The 25,824-nt window shown below is 53.4% G+C and overlaps 1 protein-coding gene across 1 annotated transcript; it reads right to left on the bottom strand.

Annotated features, from left to right (window-relative positions):
• Positions 1-259: 259 nt before the first annotated feature.
• Positions 260-1,213, bottom strand: LOC138579722 (olfactory receptor 2B6-like). Its single transcript, XM_069649960.1, has one exon. It carries the CDS (start codon positions 1,211-1,213, stop codon positions 260-262), a length of 954 nt encoding a protein of 317 aa, XP_069506061.1.
• Positions 1,214-25,824: the final 24,611 nt, after the last annotated feature.

The raw sequence follows: 25,824 nt of genomic DNA, 5'->3' as shown, positions 1-25,824 counted from the left end.
CTCCATATTGAGGCAAGGAGTGATCTCTTTTCTAGACACCAATGCCTGCAAGAGAGGAACTGTTCTCCTTACATCTGCTGGACCATGAAGAGCCTCTGATCTTTCTAATTGAATGTGATGCAATACATTAATACATGCAAAGGCTTCCAGAGGCACATGCAGGCAATTCTTCACCCATGACACTCGGACACTGTTGAAGAGTCACCATTAGGCGCTAGATTCTCCCACTGCAGTGCAACCTTTAATGCTGGGAGGATGCTCATGCTGTATCTTTGCTAAGAATTGAAACAAAACTGTCTGCAATCTTCTTCAGGGCCAATTTTACCTCTCGGTTCCTGAGACTGTAAATAATAGGGTTCAACATCGGAATAACAGCCGCATACAGCAGAGCCAGCACCTTATCTTTCTCTAGGGAAACCATGGAGGCAGGACCCACATAAGTGCATATCATGATTCCACAAAATAAACAAACAATTATAAGGTGGGACGAACATGTCGAGAAGGCTCGCTTTCTTCCTTCGTTAGAACTGATTTTGAGGATGGCTGATACTATGTAAACATATGATGAACATATTAATGTGAAGGGGCAAAACCCGGAGAACATTGCCACCAATAAGATCATGGTCTCAAGTGTGCGGGTGTCGGTGCACGAAAGCTGCATCAGTGGCTTCACGTCGCACAGCAGATGGTTGATCACATTGGAGCGACAGAAGGAGAGTCCAGACGTCAAGACAGAAAGTGGAACTGAACTCAAGAAGCCGGCAGTCCATGAGATTGATGAAAGTAGAAAGCAGAGTCTTCCAGTCATGATGACAGTGTAATGCAAAGGCCTGCAGATCGCCACGTAACGGTCAAGTGCCATCACAGCGAGAATATAGTACTCTGCAATAGCAATGGAGCAAAAGAAAAACTGCTGTGTCATGCACCCTTTGTATGATATTGCATTGTGATGCGATAAATGTATTTCCATCAATTTGGGAAGTGTAACTGAGGTGTAACAGACATCGATGATTGACAGGTTGCAGAGGAACCTATACATAGGGGTATGCAGGTGACAATCAATGCACACCAATGTGATGATCGACATGTTTCCAACTAGAGTTATCAAGTAAATAAGTAAAAATATAACAAAAAGAGGAAATTGCAACTTCGGATGATCAGAAAAACCCAAAATGAGGAATTCTGAAACTGCAGACTCATTCCTTTGATCCATTGTTCATGCATCCAGTAATCTGTGGGAGAAAATAAAAACATGTCTTGTAACATCCATACACGTTGCATAATAACAAACCATGAAAACCAAAATAACAAACCATGAAAACCAAACAAGGCAATGGTATAAGATCCAATTTGCTATGCTCGACAAACTTAATAGCCTACAAAATAAAATCAAGGCCCATCAACAGGCACTTAGCCACTTAATTTCTGAATCCCAAAGTAACATTACTGGTGACACCCCCTCATTTGCCTTTAAGGAAATGAGCGAATCAGAAGTTATCACCCTCCTTAAATCTATCAAACATTCTTTTTGCAAAGGGGACGCTTGTCCGGCACGACTTATTAAAGATTGTGCCCCTATCCTGGACCCATTCCGTACAGCCTTCATTAATGCTTCCTTTCAGTCAGGCCATGTCCCTAGTAGTCTCAAGGAAGCGTGCGTACGTCCTCTCCTCAAGAAACCATCACTGACCCATCTGTCCCAGGGAATCATAGCCCCATGACAACGGTCCCTTTCCTATTAAAACTTCTTGACAAAGCAGACTATCTGCAAGTCCAGAAATTCCTTGAGGCAAACAATCTGCTCAACACCTGGCAGTCGGGATTCTGTCCGGGACATGGAACCGAAACGGCAATGCCTGACCTAAAAAATCAAATAGACGACTTCAGAGATGCAGGCGAACCTGCTCTCCATCTCCTCCATGACTTGTCCGCAGCGTTTGACTTAGTGGATCATAATAACCTTTGTCACCATCTCTTTGCTGCTTCCAACTTCTCCCCTAAAGCCATTGCCTGGATCACCTTGTTTCTTCAAGAAAGGGTCATGAAAGTCTTCTCGGATTCAGCCTCTGCCCTCCCAAGCAATATACAATGCGGTGTTCCACAGGGATCCTGCATCTCACCCACTCTCTACAACCTGTCTACAAGGCCATTGTTCCACATTTTGGACGCCTTGGGCATCACATACACAAGCAATGCTGATGACATGCAGGTTCTCATCCCCTTGACCGGGGACCATATTAATAATTTTGCATTTATATAGCGCTACAAACCCTCAGGTATCTGAGCGCTGTTAATTATTACCCAGTGTGTGTGGTGCTGAGCCTCATATTCCATGAGGCTGATATGGCAACCCTTACGTTTATATACTCCACCATCCAAACTTGGATGGCAGGAAACTGGTTGTGCCTAAAAGGTGAAAAAACCGAACTTCTGCTTATTGGTTCTCCGGTCACCCTCAGGAAACTGGACAAACAATACAGCTCTGTTACGATTGACAACATTTCAATCCAAGTATCGCAAGCTGTAAAAACCTTAGGGTCTTCCTGGATTCCTACCTCTCTATGAATAGGCAGGTTAATGCCATTGCATCTACTTCAGCAAACCATTCCATATTGATAAATACAGCCAGACCCTTTCTGTCCAAACAGAACAGTCTCACGATTGCAAGCAAAAATGATAGGGTCTCGCTGGACTACTATAATTCCCTCTATGTATGAACATCCATAAAAAATATCTCCAAACTCCAAACTGTACAGAATAATTCCCTTAGGGCGGCCACTGGCATTTCCAAAGGGAGCACATATCGGAATCCAGGAGACAGGTTAATTGGCTCCCTATTAATGAGAGGATAGTCTTCAAAACTCTCGCTCTGATGCATAAATGTTTCCATAACCAAGCCCCACTCTACCTTGCTCAAAGAATAGTTAAACCTTCATCTTCTAGACCCATTAAATCAGCTTATACCAACAGGATCTCTACTCCTAAGACTCAGAAAGTCCGTGCAGGAGGCTCTAGCTTCCCGGTCCTGGCAGCAAATCACTGGAACTCCCTGCCACCTTACATTAGGAATATTGAGTCACATCTTGCCTTCAGAAAAGCAATAAAAACTATGCTGTTTGCTTAGATAACATTGGTTGTTATTGTCCATGTTGACTGCACGTTTATCTCTACTCGTGAGGTAACTCTTTTTTGTAACTGTATGACAAACCAAAACTGTATACTAAACTTTGAGAGACTAGAGGGAATATTTATATGGACCTCTTTAAGACAACCCTCAAGGAGTCAAGATACTAAACATACCACGCTATTGCTTAAAGGGTCCCTTGCATCTCGAGTACCTTATTCTGACCCAATCATATATGCTGTTTAACTCATTAGATTACAACATACTCTTTTCTACAACACATTTTTTTAATCAAAAATATCAATTTATTCACTTTCAATAAAAGCATCAATAAAAATACATTTATCATTATATCTACTACAAGATATTACACTTTTTTTCTAAGACCAGTTATTGTACATTTATCACTAATTTTGCCACTATAGGCCCCAGAAACAACAAACATAACACTCCGTTACCTGATACCTAGATTCACTGTTAATTAATACCTCAACATAGGACAAGCTTTATCAATTTACAGTTTGCTCTTATACTCTTACTTATCCTGACTGGGTACTCTAAATTCCACAATACAACGTTCTATTCATTCACACTTATGTCATTCATACATCCTATCATTCTACAAGCCACACTACCCAACATGTTTCTTTCCTCTACAGATTTTCATAATTCCAGGAAATTATTCATGGGTTTATTTTGATATTTCAACAGTCTGGTATGTCTTGACCATTTAGAGGCCGATTCATGGAATAATTAGCGCGGCGCAAGTGGGCAAAAACGTGCGATTCGCAGTGGAATAGCGAAAATCGCAGTGCAATTGCGAAAATCGCAGGAAAAGCAGCGCACGTCGATTCATGGAAGGCCGTGCGCGAGAAAACCAGCGGATGTGCGATAAAAAAGTGCGCGGCGCACGTTGGCGCACAGACCATCTAACAGCGTGCGCCAGGTCACAGCGAAAATCGCACAGGCCACAGCGAAATTCGCACATAGCGCGGCGCACGCAACAAAAGTAGGCGGAACACGGGCGTAACACTCGGAATGGGGAACAACTTGCCAAAACGTGGGCGTCACGGGGGAAGTACAGGGCACAAGTGCGCGGAACGCCCACACGCTCGCCTACAACACGTATTCATGGAATAGAATAGGGGAAAAAAGCGCACGCTCAAACCAGCGCACAGGCACAAACACGACCGCCACAAGAAAGCAGGCGGTAGCGTCCCTGCGGCTGTAAGAAATGTGCGCCAAAAGGTGCGCCAACAAATAGCACCTATATACTGCCATGATGAATGTCCCATACTGTGGCCCTCCAGGAAAAATGACGTGCAAAGGGGTACCCACAAACACGGACACCCGCTGACAAAAAATACGTGTGCGTGTATACCGGGGTGCGCGGGAAGTCTAACACGCGATTTCAGCAGGGTACGTGCATCACAGGGGTTCGCGTGAAGTTTCACACGCGATCGGGCCTGGGGGAGCGGGCTACGTGTATATCAGGGGTTCGCGTGAAGTTCCTCACGCGATCGGGCCTGGGGGAGCGGGCTACGTGTATTACAGGGGTGCGCGGGAAGATCCAGGGGTGCGCGGGAAGTTCCACACGTGAATAGCCTGGGGGCGCGTGTATTCCAGGGGTGCGCGTGAAGTTGCACACGCGAATAGCCTGGGCGCGTGTATTTCAGGGGTGCGCGGGAAGTTCCACACGCGAATAGCCTGGGCGCGTGTATTTCAGGGGTGCGCGGGAAGTTCCACACGCGAATAGCCTGGGCGCGTGTATTTCAGGGGTGCGCGGGAAGTTCCACACGCGAATAGCCTGGGCGCGTGTATTTCAGGGGTGCGCGGGAAGTTCCACATGCGAATAGCCTGGGCGCGTGTATTTCAGGGGTGCGCGGGAAGTTCCACACGCGAATAGCCTGGGCGCGTGTATTTCAGGGGTGCGCGGGAAGTTCCACACGCGAATAGCCTGGGGCGCGTGTATTTCAGGGGTGCGCGGGAAGTTCCACACGCGAATAGCCTGGGGGCGCGTGTATTACAGGGGTGCGCGGGAAGTTCCACACGCGAATAGCCTGGGCGCGTGTATTTCAGGGGTGCGCGGGAAGTTCCACACGCGAATAGCCTGGGCGCGTGTATTTCAGGGGTGCGCGGGAAGTTCCACACGCAAATAGCCTTGGCGCGTGTATTTCAGGGGTGCGCGGGAAGTTCCACACGCGAATAGCCTGGGCGCGTGTATTTCAGGGGTGCGCGGGAAGTTCCACACGCGAATAGCCTGGGCGCGTGTATTACAGGGGTGCGCGGGAAGTTCCACACGCGAATAGCCTGGGCGCGTGTATTTCAGGGGTGCGCGGGAAGTTCCACACGCGAATAGCCTGGGGGCGCGTGTATTACAGGGGTGCGCGGGAAGTTCCACATGTGATTTGACAGTGTGGGTCCTCCCAGGTGTACCCTGTACACCCTCCACGGCCCCTGCAGGCAGCCCACACCACAGGGGACTACCCTGCATCCCTGGTCATGTCCCGCAGGCAGCCCACCCACCATGGGCATGCCCCCCAGCAAAGGCACATGTCTCCTTGAACTAATGAACACCAACTCATGTCCCCTTGCACCCCCACCCCCCAGCACTGTGGGGCACCTGCCAGCAGGCCCCCACCCATGTCCAACTCATGTCCCCCACCACCCCCACCCCCCAGCACTGTGGGGCACCTGCCAGCAGGCCCCCACCCATGTCCAACTCATGTCTCCCACCACCCCCACCCCCAGCCACCAGGGTCATCCTCCACCAGGCCCCCACTCATGTCTCCCACCACCCCCACCCCCCAGCCACCAGGGGCACCCTCCACCAGGCCCCCACTCATGTCTCCCACCACCCCCAAGCCACCAGGGGCACCCTCCACCAGGCCCCGACTCATGTCACCCACCACCCCCACCCCCCAGCCACCAGGGGCACCCTCCACCAGGCCCCCACTCATGTCTCCCACCACCCCCAAACCCCAGCAGTGCAGGGTCACCCTCCACCAGGCCCCCACTCATGTCACCCACCACCCCCACCACCCAGCCACCAGGGGCACCCTCCACCAGGCCCCCACTCATGTCTCCCACCACCCCCACCCCCCAGCCACCAGGGGCACCCTCCACCAGGCCCCCACTCATGTCTCCCACCACCCCCAAACCCCAGCCACCAGGGGCACCCTCCACCAGGCCCCCACTCATGTCACCCACCACCCCCACACCCCAGCAGTGCAGGGTCACCCTCCACCAGGCCCCCACTCATGTCTACCACCACCCCCACCCCTCAGCCACCAGGGTCAGCCTCCACCAGGCCCCCACTCATGTCTCCCACCACCCCCACCCCCCAGCAGTGCAGGGTCACCCTCCACCAGGCCCCCACTCATGTCACCCACCACCCCCACACCCCAGCAGTGCAGGGTCACCCTCCACCAGGCCCCCACTCATGTCTCCCACCACCCCCAAGCCACCAGGGGCACCCTCCACCAGGCCCCGACTCATGTCACCCACCACCCCCACCCCCCAGCCACCAGGGGCACCCTCCACCAGGCCCCCACTCATGTCTCCCACCACCCCCAAACCCCAGCAGTGCAGGGTCACGCTCCACCAGGCCCCCACTCATGTCACCCACCAGCCCCACCCCCCAGCCACCAGGGGCACCCTCCACCAGGCCCCCACTCATGTCTCCCACCACCCCCACCCCCCAGCCACCAGGGGCACCCTCCACCAGGCCCCCACTCATGTCTCCCACCACCCCCAAACCCCAGCCACCAGGGGCACCCTCCACCAGGCCCCCACTCATGTCACCCACCACCCCCACACCCCAGCAGTGCAGGGTCACCCTCCACCAGGCCCCCACTCATGTCTACCACCACCCCACCCCCCAGCCACCAGGGTCAGCCTCCACCAGGCCCCCACTCATGTCTCCCACCACCCCCAAACCCCAGCAGTGCAGGGTCACCTTCCACCAGGCCCCCACTCATGTCACCCACCACCCCCACCCCCCAGCCACCAGGGCCACCCTCCACCAGGCCCCCACTCATGTCTCCCACCACCCCCACCCCCAGCCACCAGGGGCACCCTCCACCAGGCCCCCACTCATGTCTCCCACCACCCCCAAACCCCAGCCACCAGGGGCACCCTCCACCAGGCCCCCACTCATGTCACCCACCACCCCCACACCCCAGCAGTGCAGGGTCACCCTCCACCAGGCCCCCACTCATGTCTACCACCAGCCCCACCCCCCAGCCACCAGGGTCAGCCTCCACCAGGCCCCCACTCATGTCTCCCACCACCCCCACCCCCAGCCACCAAGGGCACCCTCCACCAGGCCCCCACTCATGTCTACCACCACCCCCACCCCCCAGCCACCAGGGTCAGCCTCCACCAGGCCCCCACTCATGTCTCCCACCACCCCCACCCCCCAGCAGTGCAGGGTCACCCTCCACCAGGCCCCCACTCATGTCACTCACCAACCCCACACCCCAGCAGTGCAGGGTCACCCTCCACCAGGCCCCCACTCATGTCTCCCACCACCCCCAAGCCACCAGGGGCACCCTCCACCAGGCCCCAACTCATGTCACCCACCACCCCCACCCCCCAGCCACCAGGGGCACCCTCCACCAGGCCCCCACTCATGTCACCCACCACCCCCACACCCCAGCAGTGCAGGGTCACCCTCCACCAGGCCCCGACTCATGTCACCCACCACCCCCACCCCCCAGCCACCAGGGGCACCCTCCACCAGGCCCCCACTCATGTCTACCACCACCCCCACCCCCCAGCCACCAGGGTCAGCCTCCACCAGGCCCCCACTCATGTCTCCCACCACCCCCACCCCCCAGCAGTGCAGGGTCACCCTCCACCAGGCCCCCACTCATGTCACCCACCCCCCCCCACACCCCAGCAGTGCAGGGTCACCCTCCACCAGGCCCCGACTCATGTCACCCACCACCCCCACCCCCCAGCCACCAGGGGCACCCTCCACCAGGCCCCGACTCATGTCACCCACCACCCCCACCCCCCAGCCACCAGGGCCACCCTCCACCAGGCCCCCACTCATGTCACCCACCACCCCCACACCCCAGCAGTGCAGGGTCACCCTCCACCAGGCCCCGACTCATGTCACCCACCACCCCCACCCCCCAGCCACCAGGGGCACCCTCCACCAGGCCCCCACTCATGTCTCCCATCACCCCCACACCCCAGCAGTGCAGGGTCACCCTCCACCAGGCCTCCACTCATGTCTCCCACCACCCCCAAGCCACCAGGGGCACCCCCCACCAGGCCCCCACCCATGTCACCCACCACCCCCACCCCCCAGCCACCAGGGGCACCCTCCACCAGGCCCCCACTCATGTCTCCCACCACCCCCAAACCCCAGCAGTGCAGGGCCACCCTCCACCAGGCCCCCACTCATGTCACCCACCACCCCCACCCCCAGCCACCAGGGGCACCCTCCACCAGGCCCCCACTCATGTCTCCCACCACCCCCACCCCCCAGCCACCAGGGGCACCCTCCACCAGGCCCCACTCATGTCTCCCACCACCCCCAAACCCCAGCCACCAGGGGCACCCTCCACCAGGCCCCCACTCATGTCTTCCACACCCCCACCCCCGCAGCACTGTGGGGCACCTGCCAGCAGGCCCCCACCCATGTCCAATCCATGCCCCCCTGCACCTGGGTCCCAACATTCCCCAATCATGTCCGTAATGCCCATCCTCCCCTGCCAAAAGGCCCAACCAACTATCACACCCACCCACATATCAAAGGCAATTACATGTTACACCCCCAATTTAAATAATGCAATTGAACACGTCTGTCACACACAATGGCTGCAAGTGAATGACAAAACACCCAACATGACATGCCTGAAAGCAATGAGATGATACGACACATTGAAGATTAAAAAAATAATATGTATTCAACAGCAAGTAGAATGGAAATGAAATAAGAAAAAACACAAAGCAAATCAAACAAAACAAGATGAATGTCCAAGAAAATAATCTGAAAAATTAAAATAAGCCAATGAAGAAGATCATCCTGGGTCCATGAGCCCTACCAAATTAAACCTAACTATGACTACTAACTAAAAAGTGAACTATATACAAAAAAGTGGTGCATTGTCCAATCGCAACCAAAAAAAATCAAAAAAACAAAGGAAACCTAACCCTACCTATACAACTATATACAAAGGCAGCGGGCTATTCGGACGGCTCACTGGTTGTTGTCATGGGCCAGGGCATCATCGAACTCCTGGTCAATGGCTTGGAGGCGGGCATGTTCCCTGGCCCCGAGGTCCCGCAGGGATAACGCAGTGTCAAGCTCAAACTCCCTGCGAAGACCCTCGAGGCACTCAGCCCGCCTCAGCGCCCTCCGCATTGAGTCCTCCGCCCTGACCATCGTGAGCCGTTCCTCCTCTGCCCGATGCCGCTCCGCACCTATCCGCTGGCACAACCGCTCCCACACGGAAGCCACTCCCATTCCAGGGTTCTCCTGCCCTCCGGCCGATGCCTGCACCCCTGATGTTGATGGCCCCGAGCCATGATGCCTCCCACGTTGAGCCTGCTGCTGCCTCCGACGCAACTGCCTGTGCCAGCACGACGGCATCCAGGCTGATGGAAACCAACGACGCCGTCGTGCACGTGCCCTGCCCGATGATGCCGTCACATCCTCCATCTGCTGGGGTCCAGTTGCTCTAGTGTCCACCCCTGCTGGATCTCTGACTCCCGACTGTGGCAGGGATGGGATCCCCACCAAGCTGGCTGCATTGGTCAGGGCAGGTCCACAGGGGGCCCTGGTGGCATCTGGGCTGGAAGACGGCAAGGAGAACGACTGGTGGATAGCCTGCACAGAGGAGGAGAGGGCCGCCACATTGGCCAACACATGCAGGAAACCCCCGAACATGGCCGATCCCAATTGGGCCACGTCGGCACGGTGCACTTCGTGATGACGTGCGTGCTCCTCCCGGGAAGCACGCACGGCATCACGAATCACAGCCGTGCGCATCGCGACCCCAATCAGGACCTTCTCCGCACGGCCAGGGGTTCCCACGTCCGCAGGTGGAGGGGAGTCAGGTGACATGGACATCCCCTCTACCTGCGGACAGGCCTGGGACGGGGCATCCCTGCTGGTGCATGGTGGTGCACTCACAGGGTCAGGGACAGCGACATGCACAGGCCCCTCCACGGTGACCTGTGCTGCCTCCTGCCCCTGGACTGCACCACTTGCACCAGCAGGGATGCCCCCACCAGGCCCCATGTGTGCCCCAGTGGCGGCCTCCTCCTCCTCTGTGCAAACCACCAACCTGGATGGCTCCTCACCGTCTCCCACAGTAGCAGGCCCCTGTGGGGGCTCACCCACCCCTTCCGCTGCAGCCGTGGGGGCATCCCCGCCGCCTTGCTCCACAGCGCCGTCTCCGCCCTCTTCTTCACTAGCCGCTGCATAGAGGGAGACAAAGAACACAAGCATCAGGGCACTGTACAATGGTCCCCTAGACAGGAAGCAATAGCAGATGAGCACCACTGTCAAAGTACACTTCCATCATGTCCCTCCACAACACATGGGTCAGTCCAGGCAAAACACACACAGTAACAGGCATGGTGCATGCCATGGACATTTCCATGCATGTCCAATGGACTCTTGAAACATTCAATGATATGTAACTCACATGCATCATGGCTCATGCCCATCACATGCACACACTTCACCTCAGTCACATCCATCTGTCCCCAAACACACCAAACACAGCGGATACAAGGGTAATTTGGCTGCTTTACTGAATCTCTGCATTGTCACACACATGTGTCATGCATCCATGGCATGCACAAGACACAGACACGCAGGTCAGGCACACAGACATGGCTACCATATATGTACCTGGCATCAGCACCCATCCCTCACCCCCACCCATGTCCAGGTACAGAGACTGGCATGCTCTCATGTTCAAAATCTGAATAGGGCTCCCCATGCGGCATTTCAACACATGCAACAACCATGTGCATCACACATCACTGGTCGCACATGCATTACCATGATGTCCCTGCACACATACATGCATACATGGCCTATGGCACACATACAGGCAAGTATCATAGAACCAGCACACCGCAACATGCCCTGTCTCACACAATAATGCATGGACACTTACCGCTCAACTCCAGACGGGCCTCCCTCTCAAGGATCTGGGCGTGGAGCGCTGGGCGTACGCGTTCCAGGACCCTCATCTGGATGGAACTCATGCGGCCCCGGCCCCCCTCCACGAGGCGCCGGGCCTTCACAAGGGTCCTGGACCTCAAGTCCTCCCAGCGCTTCTTGATCTTCAGGACGTCGCGGGTTGCCACCCCCTCTGCATTGATGGCAACCACACAGTCGGCCCAGATCCTCTGCCGTCCTTCCTTGCTGGCGCGGGACGATCCAAAGAGGGCATCATACTGCCCCAGGACATGCTCCACCAGGACACCAACTTCGGTGACAGTGAAGCTGGTGCCCCTCTGCCCCTCTGGCCTGGGGTTGCCACTGGTGCCAGATGTGGAAGTGCCCGACATGGCAACCCCAGAGGCAGGTGTGGGTGGGCAACTGGGTCCTGGGGCTGGGCTGTGGAGCGATGTAATCCCAGTCGGGAGTCTTCAGTTCCAGGAGGGGTGGACACAGCAACTGGACCCCTGCAGATGGCTGATGTGCAGGCACCAAATGGCAGGGCACGGTGGCAGCAGGCAGGCAGGCAGGCAGGCAGGCAGCAGCAGATGGCACGTGGGAGGCTGCTCGGGGCACTGGGGGGCAGTAACTTGGCCTTCTGGGCAGGAGCGTGGTCTTCCGTGTGTTTTCGCGTGGCCAGCTTGATACGGAGTGATTTGGCACGTGAAAATCCTGCACGTCAGCGTGAAATCCGAGGAAAGGCCCTTAGCGCGTAAGCGCGTCAGCACGCATACGCGATTCTATTGGACCAGAGTCCCTCAGCGCGTAAGCGCGTCTGTGACGTGACCCGCACGGGTGTTCCCCACTCAGCACGTGATGACGGGGCACACGTGGAGATACTGCACGTCAGAGTGTCATCTCGTGTAATTGGACAAAAGTGCGCGTACACGCGATTGGCCTATGTACGTGTATTTAATGGGTGCGCGGCCACTTACACACGCAAGTACGTCAGCGAACCTGTATCCCGTGGTGCGTGTGAATTTCCACACGCTATTGGACTGGGAACTGGATTCCAGGGGTGCGCGGGTCACACGCTGTATCCCGTGGTGCGTGTGAATTTCCACACGCTATTGGACTGGGAACTGGATTCCAGGGGTGCGCGGGTCACACGCTCGCCTAGAACACGCGCAAAGCATAAAATTGCGGACTTTAACAATAACAAGCTCAGACGCCAGGATGAACATACCGTTCCTAGCAGCAGTGGCAGTGGGCTACCAAAGGAGGAGGAGGAGGATAGTCAGGGCCAGAATATTCACACACAGAACCAGCCTTTTCGGGATGCCTGATGACCAGGTGTATGGGAGGTACAGGTTTCCACCACACATCATACTGGACCTGGTGAGTGAGTGGGAGGATGACCTCACATCACCCACCCTGTGCTCCCAAGCACTCAGCCCCCTGGAGAAGGTCCTCAATGTACTGCACTTCTTAGCCACTGGATCATTTCAGCGGACAAGTGCCATAGTGGGTGGGGTGTCACAGGCCACCCAGTCACGCTGCCTACACCAGGTCTTGAACATCATGACTGCACGCCCATCAGTCCGCAGGCACATATACCTGCCCAGAACACCTGCAGAAAGGCATGCTGCCGCCCTGGATTTTTACGCTGTGGCACGATTCCCCAAAGTGCTAGGTGCCATCGACTGCACCCATGTGGCTCTACGTCCCCCCAGGGCATCTGAGCACATCTATAGGAACCGCAAGCACTGGCATTCCATCAACGTGCAGGTAGCATGTAATGCCAAGGGAATCATCACCTCAGTATATGCCAACTATCCCGGCTCCACCCACGACAGCTTCATTTACCGAATGTCCACCCTAAGCCGGGACCTAGAAGCTGGGCGGCATGGCGATACATGGCTGCTTGGTGAGTATGTATGCCACTGCACATGCATGCATGTTGGATACTGAGCAAGGTCACAACCCCACCAATGATACCAATCACCACCTCCACAGGGGACAGTGCCTACCCTCTCAGCCCCCACATGATGATGCCAATTCGGAACCCCACCACGCCACCCCAGGTACGATATAACACAGCCCACATTACAACCAGGGGCATAGTGGAGCGCACATTCGGAGTGCTAAAGTCACGCTTTCGCTCCCTTGACCGTTCTGGCGGGCAGCTGTTATACGCTCCCCCAGTAGTGTGCAGGATCATAGTGGCAGCATGTGTCTTGCACAACGTTGCAACACGCCGGGGCCTGGCCGTGGACATGGTGGTGGCCCCACATCCCCAACCACATGCACAGCCGCTGCGCATGGGAGGGGAAAGGGCACGGGGGGAGGCAGCCCGTACACAGCTAGTGGCTAATTACTTCACATAGAAATCACACCCCTGTGGAGTGCACACTGCCCTGGCACATTCCATCTGTCAATCAATGATGACTCAACCTGACACTGATCCTGAATGTCTGGAGAATGAACCGGGAATACCATGTCAGCCTGAGATTGTTCACCTGGAAGTGTCACAATGTGTGCATCCCTACCCACACAGACACCACCAATGCAGTTTTGTGAAGTTACACATTGAAGCAGCTAAAATGAATACCCACTTGCAAAATGCAACAAGAGGACAGTGCCATGTCAGCCAACCCAACCCCAGCACTGCCACACGACACACCGTGCCATGTCATGCTAATTGCAGGTAAACAAAGTAATCCCCACAACATGACATCAGTCTCACTATGTACAGTGGCACTATTAGAAACCTGCAACACCTGAAATGCTCACAGCAATGCCGGACCAACAACATACTTGAGCACGTAGTACCATTAACATGACATCACAAATGTTACATATTAGTAGTCTCACCACCTGGAAATGCCTGCACTCCCACCACTACCAACTGTGCAGTGTTGTCGCCATGTAGAGTTGTAGGTGCACTGCTGCCAACATGGTCCCCATCTCCAGACTAGAGGTCCTTGTGTGGACATGAGGAAGGGACCTGCAAATTGGGAGGTAGACACAGAAGAAGAGTTACACATCAATGCAACATGCAGTGTACAACACAACAGCAATATGCACTATGAATGTATACACAGTATTGACTACAGACTGGCCACACAGCTCATGGGAGTCCAACGTCACTGTGTAATTCACTGTCACTTGGGCACACCCTTTGCAAGCCCATGGAAACGGGAAGCAGGAGGGGTGTGTGTGACTCAAACCCAAGCATCTGAACCAAATACATTACAAGCCTGCATGTGCCCAGCCACAATGCAGCGTATGCCCACAGGAACCACGGAAGCCAACAGATCGAAGCCAACAGATCGTCCCAAAAAAATTGGGAATAAAAGAAATCAAAATAAAAATAAAAATAAGAAACAATCAAAAATGGCCATTGATGGGCCCGGGGGGGTTGGGGAGGCCACCCAGGAGGTCCGAGGACAGGATGCACACCAGAACCCACCTGCGTGGATCCTGGGAAGATAAAACACCTCCATGGGCTCATGGCCCACACGGCTACCCTATTGTGGGAGTATCACTGCTGTCGCTATTATCACCCTGTGCAGCTGCATCCGGAGGTGGTTGCACTATGGGAGGCAGCCCACGCAAGGCCCTAGTCTGCTCCTCCATGGCTGCAAGCATGCGGGTGTGGTAGGTCTGGTTCTGGAGGATGAGTGTGCGGAGGTCCCCATGCAACAACTCACGGGATACCCGGACCTCCGCCCTCATTGCCTGCATCTCAGCTGAGAGCGTACGGGTGAGACGCTCCAGCTGCTGTTCTGTCCTTTGGTGTGTTGAAGCCTCAAGCTCAACAAGAGTCGTCCTGAGGTGAAGGAGCTCCTGCCTCAGGGCTTCCCTGTGGCCCTGGGACTCAATGGAGAGGGCCTCCTGCAGAGTCGCCAGTGCCGCCCGCCTGTCCCTGTTGGACCCCAACATGTCCTCCCTGTGTGACTGGCAGATGGAGTCGGTTGCCTGCTCTAGTCGCTCCATCAGCCTTTCTGGGGGGACAATGGAAGTGGCCACCCTATCCATGGCCTGAGCCATCATCTCGGATGATGCAGCCTGTTGGGTAGCCATACTGTAAATGGATTGCTCCCATGCGGTATTGCCGGGTGGTGTACGGCCACCACATCGGCGGGCACCACACCTGTCTGGGGCAAGGCGAACTGCGCCTTGCTGTGCCGGCACTGCCTGAGGCTGCAGGACTGCATTCCCCCTCTGATCTGCTGGCCCAGGAACAGGATCAGATGTCGCGGAGTGTGACCCTGCATCCATAACCACCGAAGGCGTAGCTGCCAACACTGACATCCCCATGGAGGGTACTGACCCTGGTGCAGGTGGGTGAGACAGAACAGAATCCCTCCCTGGAACACTCACCTTCGACGGCACGTAGGTCCCATCCGAATCAACACCTGAGTACAGCTCGGGGGAGGTGCAGCCAGAGACACCCCTTGAGAGCACGACCTGCAGCACTTGTGGGTTCTCCCCCACCACCACACCACGTCCCTCACTGGTGGTTGGTCGGCCCTGGGACAGCTCCTGGGTCTGCACCATCTCCACAACCCCAGCAGTATCAGTTGCGTCTTCCCCTGCAAAGACATGAAAACAAAGAAATGGAAACAGGCATTAGCACCATGGCACACATTGAGGGCTGAGAAGCAAGAGAACCAGTACTTGATTGACACATGTCCCACATGACTAAAACCCTCCCATGCATGCACCCTCACTGCGTATGAAGTGCAGGCAAATGGCACACACTGATGACACCAAGATGGAAGATGAACACATTTTCTGCATGCTGCCTGGCAGTGGCATCACACATTGGCCTGTGATTGGCAGGTGAAACACACATGCCATCACACAGATGGCATGTACCATTGCTATTGAGTGAAGATGGAGAGGAGGGCAGCACCTATTCATTCAGTCCAGTTCCCGCATGTAATTGCTTTTCTAATTCTAACAGGTCAGATTTTTCACCTGGAGCTGCCAGTCTGAAATGGTCAAATTGCACAGGGACATGTGTGTACAAATGATATCCAGGTAACAAAGTCACTCCACTTTACCATACCCATGTCAGACATGTGACTAGTGGACAGCGACATGCCTAGTGAAAGTGGTGGAATGCAAACAAACTGACTGAATGAACAGTGAAAAAGAAGCAAATATGTTGTGGCAAGGTGACACTTCAAGGGCAACTGGCGTGCAGTTGTGCTAGATGTCTACTGTTGGCAGAAGGGATACTGCTATGGCCAAATGCAGCTGCGCAGGAAGGATTGCATGAAGCACATGGCTGACCCATACGACTCAGGCACACACACTCTCACCTGGCACCCGAACAGAAGCCCTCACACACACACCATGCACATGGATGACACACACATGCATGTGCACTCACCGGACAATGCCTCGTAATCAGCCAGATCTCCCACGCCTTGGATCTGTTCCTCCGTGACGTAGGTCCCAGAGACTGACTCATGTGGAGTGAGTTCCATGTCTACTACTGGAGACCCACCTCCAGTCACTAGAGTTGCGGCATGACTTGAGGCCAGCTTACTCTTTGCCCTGCGCTTTAGGTCATTCCATCGCGTATAGCAATCATTGGCTGTGCACCTCACGATTCCAAGGGCACTTACGATGTCCGCAACGGTCTGCCAGTGTGCCTGGCGTTGTGCAGGTGTGGTCTTGGATCCTGCAACAATGACCATCTCGTTGTCATGTCCGGACACATACTTGACAAGTGCATTCAGTTCGTCATCCGTGAAGCTGGGCTTCCTGGACGGGCCGGACTGTGTAGCCGTGTCTGGGGCATCAGCCTGTGCCGGACGAGCACTCTTCCTCTTCCGCTTGGAAGGTGGTGGTGATCCTGAGTGTCCTGTGCCGCTCTGGACACTAGGGGCAGGAGCCCTGGTGGACTCTGTATCAGGAGTGTGGGATTGCACACTCAGCATGGGAGTTGGTGCAGGCATTGGCTCTAGTGTGATGGTGTCAGGGGGAATGTCAGCAGCATGGACTAGGACCAACACTGTCCTGGCTGGGTGTGTGAGGGCTGGGGTGGATGGAGCCGCAGTTGCCCCTGCAGCCTCTCCGCCCTGCCTCCTTGGTGCAGCAGATGACCTTGCTGCCCCAGATCCACGTGGCATGATGGCATCAACGTGCACCAGCGCACGTGTCGTAGCCCTGCTGACCTGGAAGTCAGCCATGGAGTCAGCCAGGTCTGGTGCCACAATGGGCTGGTCCAACAAGGGCTGAGCATGGATGGTGTCAGCCACATCAGCCTCAATGGGAGGAGGAGAAGGAGGGGGGGATTGTGGGTGCCCGTGACTGGTCCTCCACACATGGGGGGACAGGCTCACCCTGCAAGTTACGACCACGTCCCCTACCGGATCCACCACGGCCACCACTTGTGGCTCTTCCACCTTTGCCACCCTTACGGAATCCTCGCCTCCCAGCCATGGCACTGATGATAATGTGCGTATGGGAGTGGATGTAGACTATTGTCCTGGGCAATTGGGGGTCAAAGGGGTTGGGTACCAGATGGTAATTGTACCCTAGTGCTCTAGCAAGGCTGAATGTAACCCCTGGGGAAAGATGACGGGTCACGCAACGCACAGGAGGCCAAAAAAGGGAGATGACGTGCACGCAACCCCTCCTAGACCATGTGTGCAAAAAGAAAAACCTGCACTACGCTGTGGCACCCAGTAACACAAGAATGAACGTATGCGTGTCACACGCAGCCTAGAATGACCTCTGAAGGGGTAGGCTACACACGGGGCAAGCACAGATGTTAGATACGTGCGTGACTCACCGTCTGCCTGGTAAACGAGCGTGTAAAAGGAGCACGTTTGGTTGGCAACACCCCCGCCAAAAGAAGATTTGTCCGCTGTCTGAGGAGACAGGACAACAGTAGAAGGGAACACTGTTTGAGGGAACAGGCCCAGGTAAACCAGTAAAAGAGAAAAAAGAAAAAAAGCTGTCAGAGGTAACAGGGAATACGAACTTGAAACGCCGTGAAGTAAATCGCGTGTGAAACGACAAGAAGTACAGAATTCACCCACTCGCTCTCCACGAAAAGCACGTACAAGGAAAACGTGTTCTACACGTACCTTTTATACAGGCCCACACGTCCAGCGTCACTTACGCGGCGTGTACGCGCTAGGGCCATTTCCACCTATTCCATGCTTTGTCACTTCTGCGTGTAGGGCCATTTCCACCAATTACACGCTTTGTCACTTCTGCGTGTAGGGCCATTTCCACCAATCACACGCTTTGTCACTTCTGCGTGTAGGGCCATTTCCACCAATCACACGCAATTACACTCTGACGTGCAGTCTTTCCACGTGTGCTCTGTCATCACGTGCTGTGTGGGAAACACCTGTGCGGGTCACGTCACAGACGCGCTTACGCGCTGAGGGCCTTTTCTCAGTTTTCACGCTGACGTGCAGGATTTTCACGTGCAAAATCACTCCCTACCAAGCTGGCCACGCGTACGCACACGGAATACCACGCCCCTGCCCGGCAGGCCGAACTACTGCCCCCCAGAGCCCGAGCACTTCCACCTGCTGCTGCCTGACTGCCTGCTGCCCCTGTACTGCTGGGGGGTGGGGGTGGTGGGTGACATGAGTGGGGGCCTGGTGGAGGGTGACCCTGCACTGCTGGGGTTTGGGGGTGGTGGGAGACATGAGTGGGGGCCTGGTGGGGGCTTCCCCTGGTGACTGGGGGGGTGGGGGTGATAGGGGACATGAGTGGGGGCCTGGTGGGGGCTGCCCCTGGTGACTGGGGGGGTGGGGGTGATAGGGGACATGAGTGGGGGCCTGGTGGGGGCTGCCCCTGCACTGCTGTGGGGTGGGGGTGGTGGGAGACATGGGTGGGGGCCTGGTGGAGGCTGACCCTGGTGGCTGGGGGGTGGGGGTGGTGGGAGACATGAGTGGGGGCCTGGTGGAGGGTGCCCCTGGTGGCTGGGGGGTGGGGGTGGTGGGTGACATGAGTGGGGGCCTGGTGGAGGGTGACCCTGCACTGCTGGGGGGTGGGGGTGGTGGGAGACATGAGTGGGGGCCTGGTGGGGGCTGCCCCTGGTGACTGGGGGGTGGGGATGATAGGGGACATGAGTGGGGGCCTGGTGGGGGCTGCCCCTGCACTGCTGCGGGGTGGGGGTGGTGGGAGACATGGGAGGGGGCCTGGTGGAGGCTGCCCCTGGTGGCTGGGGGGTGGGGGTGGTGGGAGACATGAGTGGGGGCCTGGTGGAGGCTGCCCCTGGTGGCTGGGGGGTGGGGGTGGTGGGAGACATGGGTGGGGGCCTGGTGGAGGCTGCCCCTGCACTGCTGGGGGGTGGGGGTGGTGGGAGACATGAGTGGGGGCCTGGTGGAGGCTGCCCCTGGTGACTGGGGGGTGGGGGTGGTGGGAGACATGAGTGGGGGCCTGGTGGAGGGTGCCCCTGGTGACTGGGGGGGTTGGGGTGATAGGGGACATGAGTGGGAGCCTGGTGGGGGCTGCCCCTGTACTGCTGGGGGGTGGGGGTGGTGGGAGACATGGGTGGGGGCCTGGTGGAGGCTGCCCCTGGTGACTGGGGGGGTGGGGGTGATAGGGGACATGAGTGGGGGCCTGGTGGAGGCTGCCCCTGGTGACTGGAGGGGTGGGGGTGGTGGGAGACATGAGTGGGGGCCTGGTGGAGGGTGCCCCTGGATGGTGGGGGGTGGGGATGGTGGGTGACATGAGCAGGTGTGCAGGGTAGTCCCCTGTTTTGTGGGCTGCCTGCAGGGGCCGTGGAGGGTGTACAGGGAACACCTGTGAGGACCCACCCAGCCTAATCGCGTGTGATAATTCCCACGCACCCCTGTAATACACGTACCCAGCAAATTGGCGTGTGATAATTCCCACGCACCCCTGTAATTCACGTACCCTGCCAAATCGTGTGTGATAATTCCCGCGTACCCCTGTATTACACGTGCCCTGGCTAATCACATGTAAGACTTCCCGCGTACCCCTGTAATACACGTTCCCTGGACAATCGCGTGTTGAACTTCCCGCGTACCCCTGTAATACACGTTCCCTGGACAATCGCGTGTTGAACTTCCCGCGTACCCCTGTAATTCACGTTCCCTGGACTATCGCGTGTTGAACTTCCCGCGTACCCCTGTAATACACGTTCCCTGGACTATCGCGTGTTGAACTTCCCGCGTACCCCTGTAATACACGTTCCCTGGACTATCGCGTGTTGAACTTCCCGCGTACCCCTGTAATACACGTTCCCTGGACTATCGCGTGTTGAACTTCCCGCGCACCCCTGAAATACACGTACCCTGGCACCCTGGCTAATCGCATGTATAACTTCACGCGTACCCCTGATATGCACGTTACCCGCTTTGCGTTCCTTGTTTGGCAGCCCTGTAAACTGGTCCAGGGTTAGCGCAGCCCTTTGCGATGATTTAGCGATTTTGATGGCTTTTCCTTGCGCTAGGGCGTTCTTGGGGGCGTTACTGGCGCTGCTGCAGGGTCGCTGCGATACTCTGCGCCACGGCTGGTTTGGGAGCCTAAAATCCATGAATACGCTGTGTGTGGAAATCGGTTTTAGCGCACGTGCCTGGCGCAGACAATCGCACGCGGACACTCTGCGCCAGCCGCTTGCGACACTTTTCTGCGAAATTCTATGAATTACCCTGTAAATCTCTTGTGTTCTTTACATTGCTTGGTCAAGGCTCTTATATTCCACTCCCATTAATTTCATATTTGGGCCAGAACTCCAAAGGATATCTACGAGAAGCAAGTATATGAAGAAGGGTTTTAGTTAATTAGCCACACTTCAATGTAGTTTTTTTTACTACATCTAAGGTATATAATTTACCATGAAAGAGAATATCTTCTTTCCATCATTTAAAACTAACATGCACGACTTGGCAGAAGACATTAACACCGCACAACATCATTTCCAAAGGTGGTATACCGATGGTCTGGTAACCTACCCTATTTGTATCTAAGTAATTCCCTTGTTCGTCAGAGGGAATTACACACATTTAGTTTATCATAACCCATGCTCCTCAAGAGGTACACTATTTACCTCCTAGTTCTCCTATGTGAGTTGTTAATTATCCTCCATTCAGGTAACTGTCTCTGGACGCTCCTTTATTCTTGGTACTTGTGTGTTATCTTTCTGTGTTTACCTATTTTCAAAACATAAATGCAAGAGATGTCTTACAGCTGATTGTAATCGAATTTGACCTTCTTATCTTTTGTCTAATATGCACAACACCACTACTTCCTTAGTCAAAGCCATTTTACCTCGGTTATATGCTCCTATTTTGCATTCAACCGCGTTCGCCGTGTTCAGCTATTCTTGGCCCCTCAAGGTACTTTACTCACGGTAGTTTCTTCCTTTTATTCCACCAAAAGAACAGGGAAGAGGTAGACAAAACATACGTGTTACATCCCGTGTCCTTAATTATATATTTTAGGCGCAGACTCTCATTCCTTTTGCTATTTATTGTTTTGTCACTTACTTAGGGGTTGCTGTCTTGGTTGCCCCAGGTTCCCACAATTTCTTTAAACCAACTTCTGGGTTTTCTATCCCAACCGGGCACCTACTGGGGCAAAACGTGCACATTTTTAATTTAGAAAACGTCCCGCTCAATTTAGTGACTCTCCTCCAGTGTACCGTTGATTTCTCCCATTGTTTAACTTGCTTTTCATTTCGGGGGCTGGATCGCTCCGTATCACGGATCGCTGTCGGCGTTCTATCGCCTCTATCGACGTCCGTTGCTTCTTTTTTCATCCAGAAGCGCTTGTACGTATTTCGGCTAGTTCCTCTTTCCGGCGCGTTACTATTACCGTATTATTTTCAATCAGTTCTGTTGCTAGGCACGGCTCCATTTAGCCAATCATGCGCCATCACGTCATTATTCCGGAATTGTAGGTCCTTTTTTCTTTTTCTTCACAACGCCTCATTTTTGCTTAGCCTTTTGTTACAGACTGCACACAAACTGCAAGGCTCCCATTTCCTAGTCCCACGTTGTTACCCCCGATATATGTGTCCGCCCCCACGTCCTCCTGGCTGTCACACGCCATGTCGGAAAAGAGGGGTGCTAAGGCCATACCATCGGGTAGTGTTTTGTCATAAGTTTTTTACAAAAGAAAACTTCATTTTATTATTTGTCAAACCAAACCCTGTTGTAACTAAGACAAATTCTTGCAACAGTGCCTCAATGCCTTTTGTCTGCTAGTGCGCTTTAGAAATATAAATAAATACATAAATAAAATATGTCTATACTATATGGCTGGTTGGGTTTAAGACAATATTAGGACTTAACTTTGGTATAAAGAAATGCAAAGAATAAAACCTGACAGCACAATCACATACCAAACTGTAGACGTCATTCAGATTCACATTTCCTGCATCTGTACTATGTGAGGAGCCAGGAATGAGATGTGGAAACAGAGGACTTATAGCTTTGGCTATAGACTTTTATTAAAATCCAAAAGGGTTGAGGAAATGCCTTACCATCCCTATCCTAGGAGGTACTTCCCTAACTCAACCAGAAACTAAGTGGTCTTTCCATTGTCAAGATGCCCAAAGTAAAAATATGTCATGTGTCCAAAATCGTATTCTGGCCCTCACACGCTAAAAATTAACTCTAAGGTGCAAAGGATAATCTCTATGAATCTCAAGTTGCACAAATGTTCCAATTCAGTGAACAGATATAACTCCAACCAAAAGGTTCCAAGTGAACAATGTTCACAGTCCAAGGGAATGGCTCCCTTCCCCAGGTTCCTGTTAACAATAGGGTGGCTTCTCCCTCTGGGTGCACACACAGTTCCCAGGGAAATAGTTCCCTTCCACGGGTTCCTTTTCAACGTAAATTTCAAAACAAATAATCAAGTTCCAAATAGTTCAAGATCCTACGGCATTTGACTTTCTAAGAGTGTTCCATGTAATCCGACACACACTTGATTTGGCCTGGTATACTCCCCTGACAGGACTTCCTTACAGTCTTTTATGCATTTTAACTTCACCTGCAATTTTCTCTTACCAGGACTTCCATACAATAATTCTCTTCACCTGGTGAACTCACCTGCCAGGACTTTCATACCATAAGTTTATTACATTGTGTGCCTGTCTTGAGACCTCCCACATGCTACAGACCCTCCAGCATGTCAGACGTGTATTTGGAGAGCTCCTGCAGGCAAACCACAGCAGGACCCAGCATACAAATATAAATCACTGAGAACCTGCTCCACTTACCGATAAGTGCATATTCAGTCTCCTTGAATGTAACGCAACTAACGCATTTTACCCGGCACAGAACTGCTTTGCATTATTAACTGCACGTGATGCAAGTAGCAGACTGTATAATCTGCTTTCCGAATTAACAGCATGATTGCAGAATGCCAGTTTCTAAGAGTTCTGTTCTCTTGGTAAACCCGTACTGACATTAACTTTTGTGTCATAGTTGAGCACATGGACTTCAGCAGAACACTGAGCATGATCTATGCATGCAAACAAAAACAAAGCTATTTAGCTTTCTTTCTTGATACTATATTCTCCTGATGTTTATAGCGTTCCTTTTAGAAACGGTTTTCTTCACACACAGTGTAAATGTAATGACGCATGAGGTAATACAAAACCAGAAGCGTGCATGGGGTACTCTTGCATGAGGTAATGCAAGACTTGTCCACACACAGTGTTATCTTGCATGAGGTAATGCAAGATTGAGGCTGCTATGCCCAATGTACCCTGGTATGAGGTAATGCAATGTTCTAATCCACACACAATGTACCTTTGCATGAAGTAATGCACAGTCTGATTTGGTGCTCACTGTGTGCTATATGGAGATGGCACATTTTCTATGGTTGATATGCAATAGTGCATGGACAGTGTAATTGGGCAAAGCACAGTGTTCCTTTGCACAGTATACTGCAAAGACTAAGTTAAGTTTATGCATGGTGAGCAATTACTATTGTACATGTGAATGCAAGGGTGAAAGGGCAGAGTTCAAGCATCTTGGAAGAACAGAAGGAGCCGTGAAGCATTTACCCTAAAACCCCCTTGCCTATCCATAACCTCTCCCTAATACTCTTTCTGGTTACCGTAATTCCCCGTGCCTATCGAATCCAATGGACCCTAACAATCTTTCTCTGCTGGGTTGCGATGGCCTGCATACTATCAAGGTGCAGGTGCCAAGAACTTCCGGGGAGGTAGGAATTTGTGCAAGACCTGAAGGAGATCCTGACAGAATCGCACGCCCACGTATTTTCAGGTTCCTGGGTAGCAGAAAATCCATATCATGGAGGCCATATTGAAAGTGTTATACAACCTAAAGTCGGAGCTCACAGCAACCCAACAAGATTAGGCGACTTTAGCCAACCATGTGCAGATGGTCACACTCACACTGCAAGCCACAGCTCAGGCTACGCCTTTGCCCCCTAGAGCCCCTACTATCCTAGCGCAGGTACACGTAACTACAGAGCCTCCTATACCACTAGCACCACGGAAAGGTACCATGGCGATCTGCAGAAATCAAACCAGTACATTATGTATTGCCAACTACACTTCCTCACTAAGCCTGCGGCCTTCTGCAACACACAATCAAGAATGGCATTCATGATCCCTTATCTCAGAGGTGATGCAGGCCAAGCCATTGGTGCAAAAGAACAATGGCATCCTGTACCATTGGTATTCTTTCTTGGAAGAATTTGGGAACATTTTTAATCACTGTGCAGCTTCATTAATCAAGGACCGTGAGCTTTGAATGCACGAGGGGCAGGAAGTGATGGTGTACAGTGACTCTGCCTATGTGACGTCAACCGTTCACAAAGGGTTAGCATGTTGGAAAAGGAAGGGTTACCTCAGAGCGAACAGCACTCCAGTGCAACATGCAGCATTATTGTATAGACTTATTAAAGCACTACAACTCCCAGTAGCTGTTGCAATAGTTAAGCGCTTAGCACATACTAAGAGAACTGATATTATTTCACATGGAAACTAAGCCACAGACGAAGAGGCCAAAAAGGTTGCATACTCTCCATATATTTCTAGTTTTGATACTCCTGATGTGAAATAAAAATGACAATTATGATTGGAAATTAAGGATTTCATCATTTGGCAAGAACGCAATTGATGGAAGTTCAAGGCTGTGCTCTGCAGGAAGAAAAAGAGCTGTGGACATGGAGGGGGTGTTCTTTATCCCCTTCCGAAGCATTGTGGTGACAGGACAGCACTGGTAAAGTGGTGATGCCTGTAGCCTTATTAAGGGTTGTGATAGAACAGCAACACTACCCAGTTCATGTAACTAGGGAGAGCATCGCAGCAACCATTGTGGAGGACTGGTTCGTACCGAACCTGTTAGAACACATTGCATTTTATGTAGTAAATTGCATTGTGTTTCAAAAATGTACTGCTGAGCACACATTGTGAACAGTCAGAGGAGTGATTCCCCAATATAACAGTCCTGTTCAGCATTTACATATTGATTATATTGATATGCTGCAAGTACGGATATAGGTATATGATAGTGGTAGTGTGCCCTTTTAGAGGTGGATTGAAGCTGGTCCATGCACACATCCTGATGCC

Source organism: Ambystoma mexicanum, chromosome 3p (assembly GCF_040938575.1).
Source record: "Ambystoma mexicanum isolate Mex_15411 chromosome 3p, UKY_AmexF1_1, whole genome shotgun sequence".
Taxonomy (NCBI): Eukaryota; Metazoa; Chordata; class Amphibia; order Caudata; family Ambystomatidae; genus Ambystoma; species Ambystoma mexicanum.
This window is presented reverse-complemented; position numbering and strand designations above follow the sequence as displayed.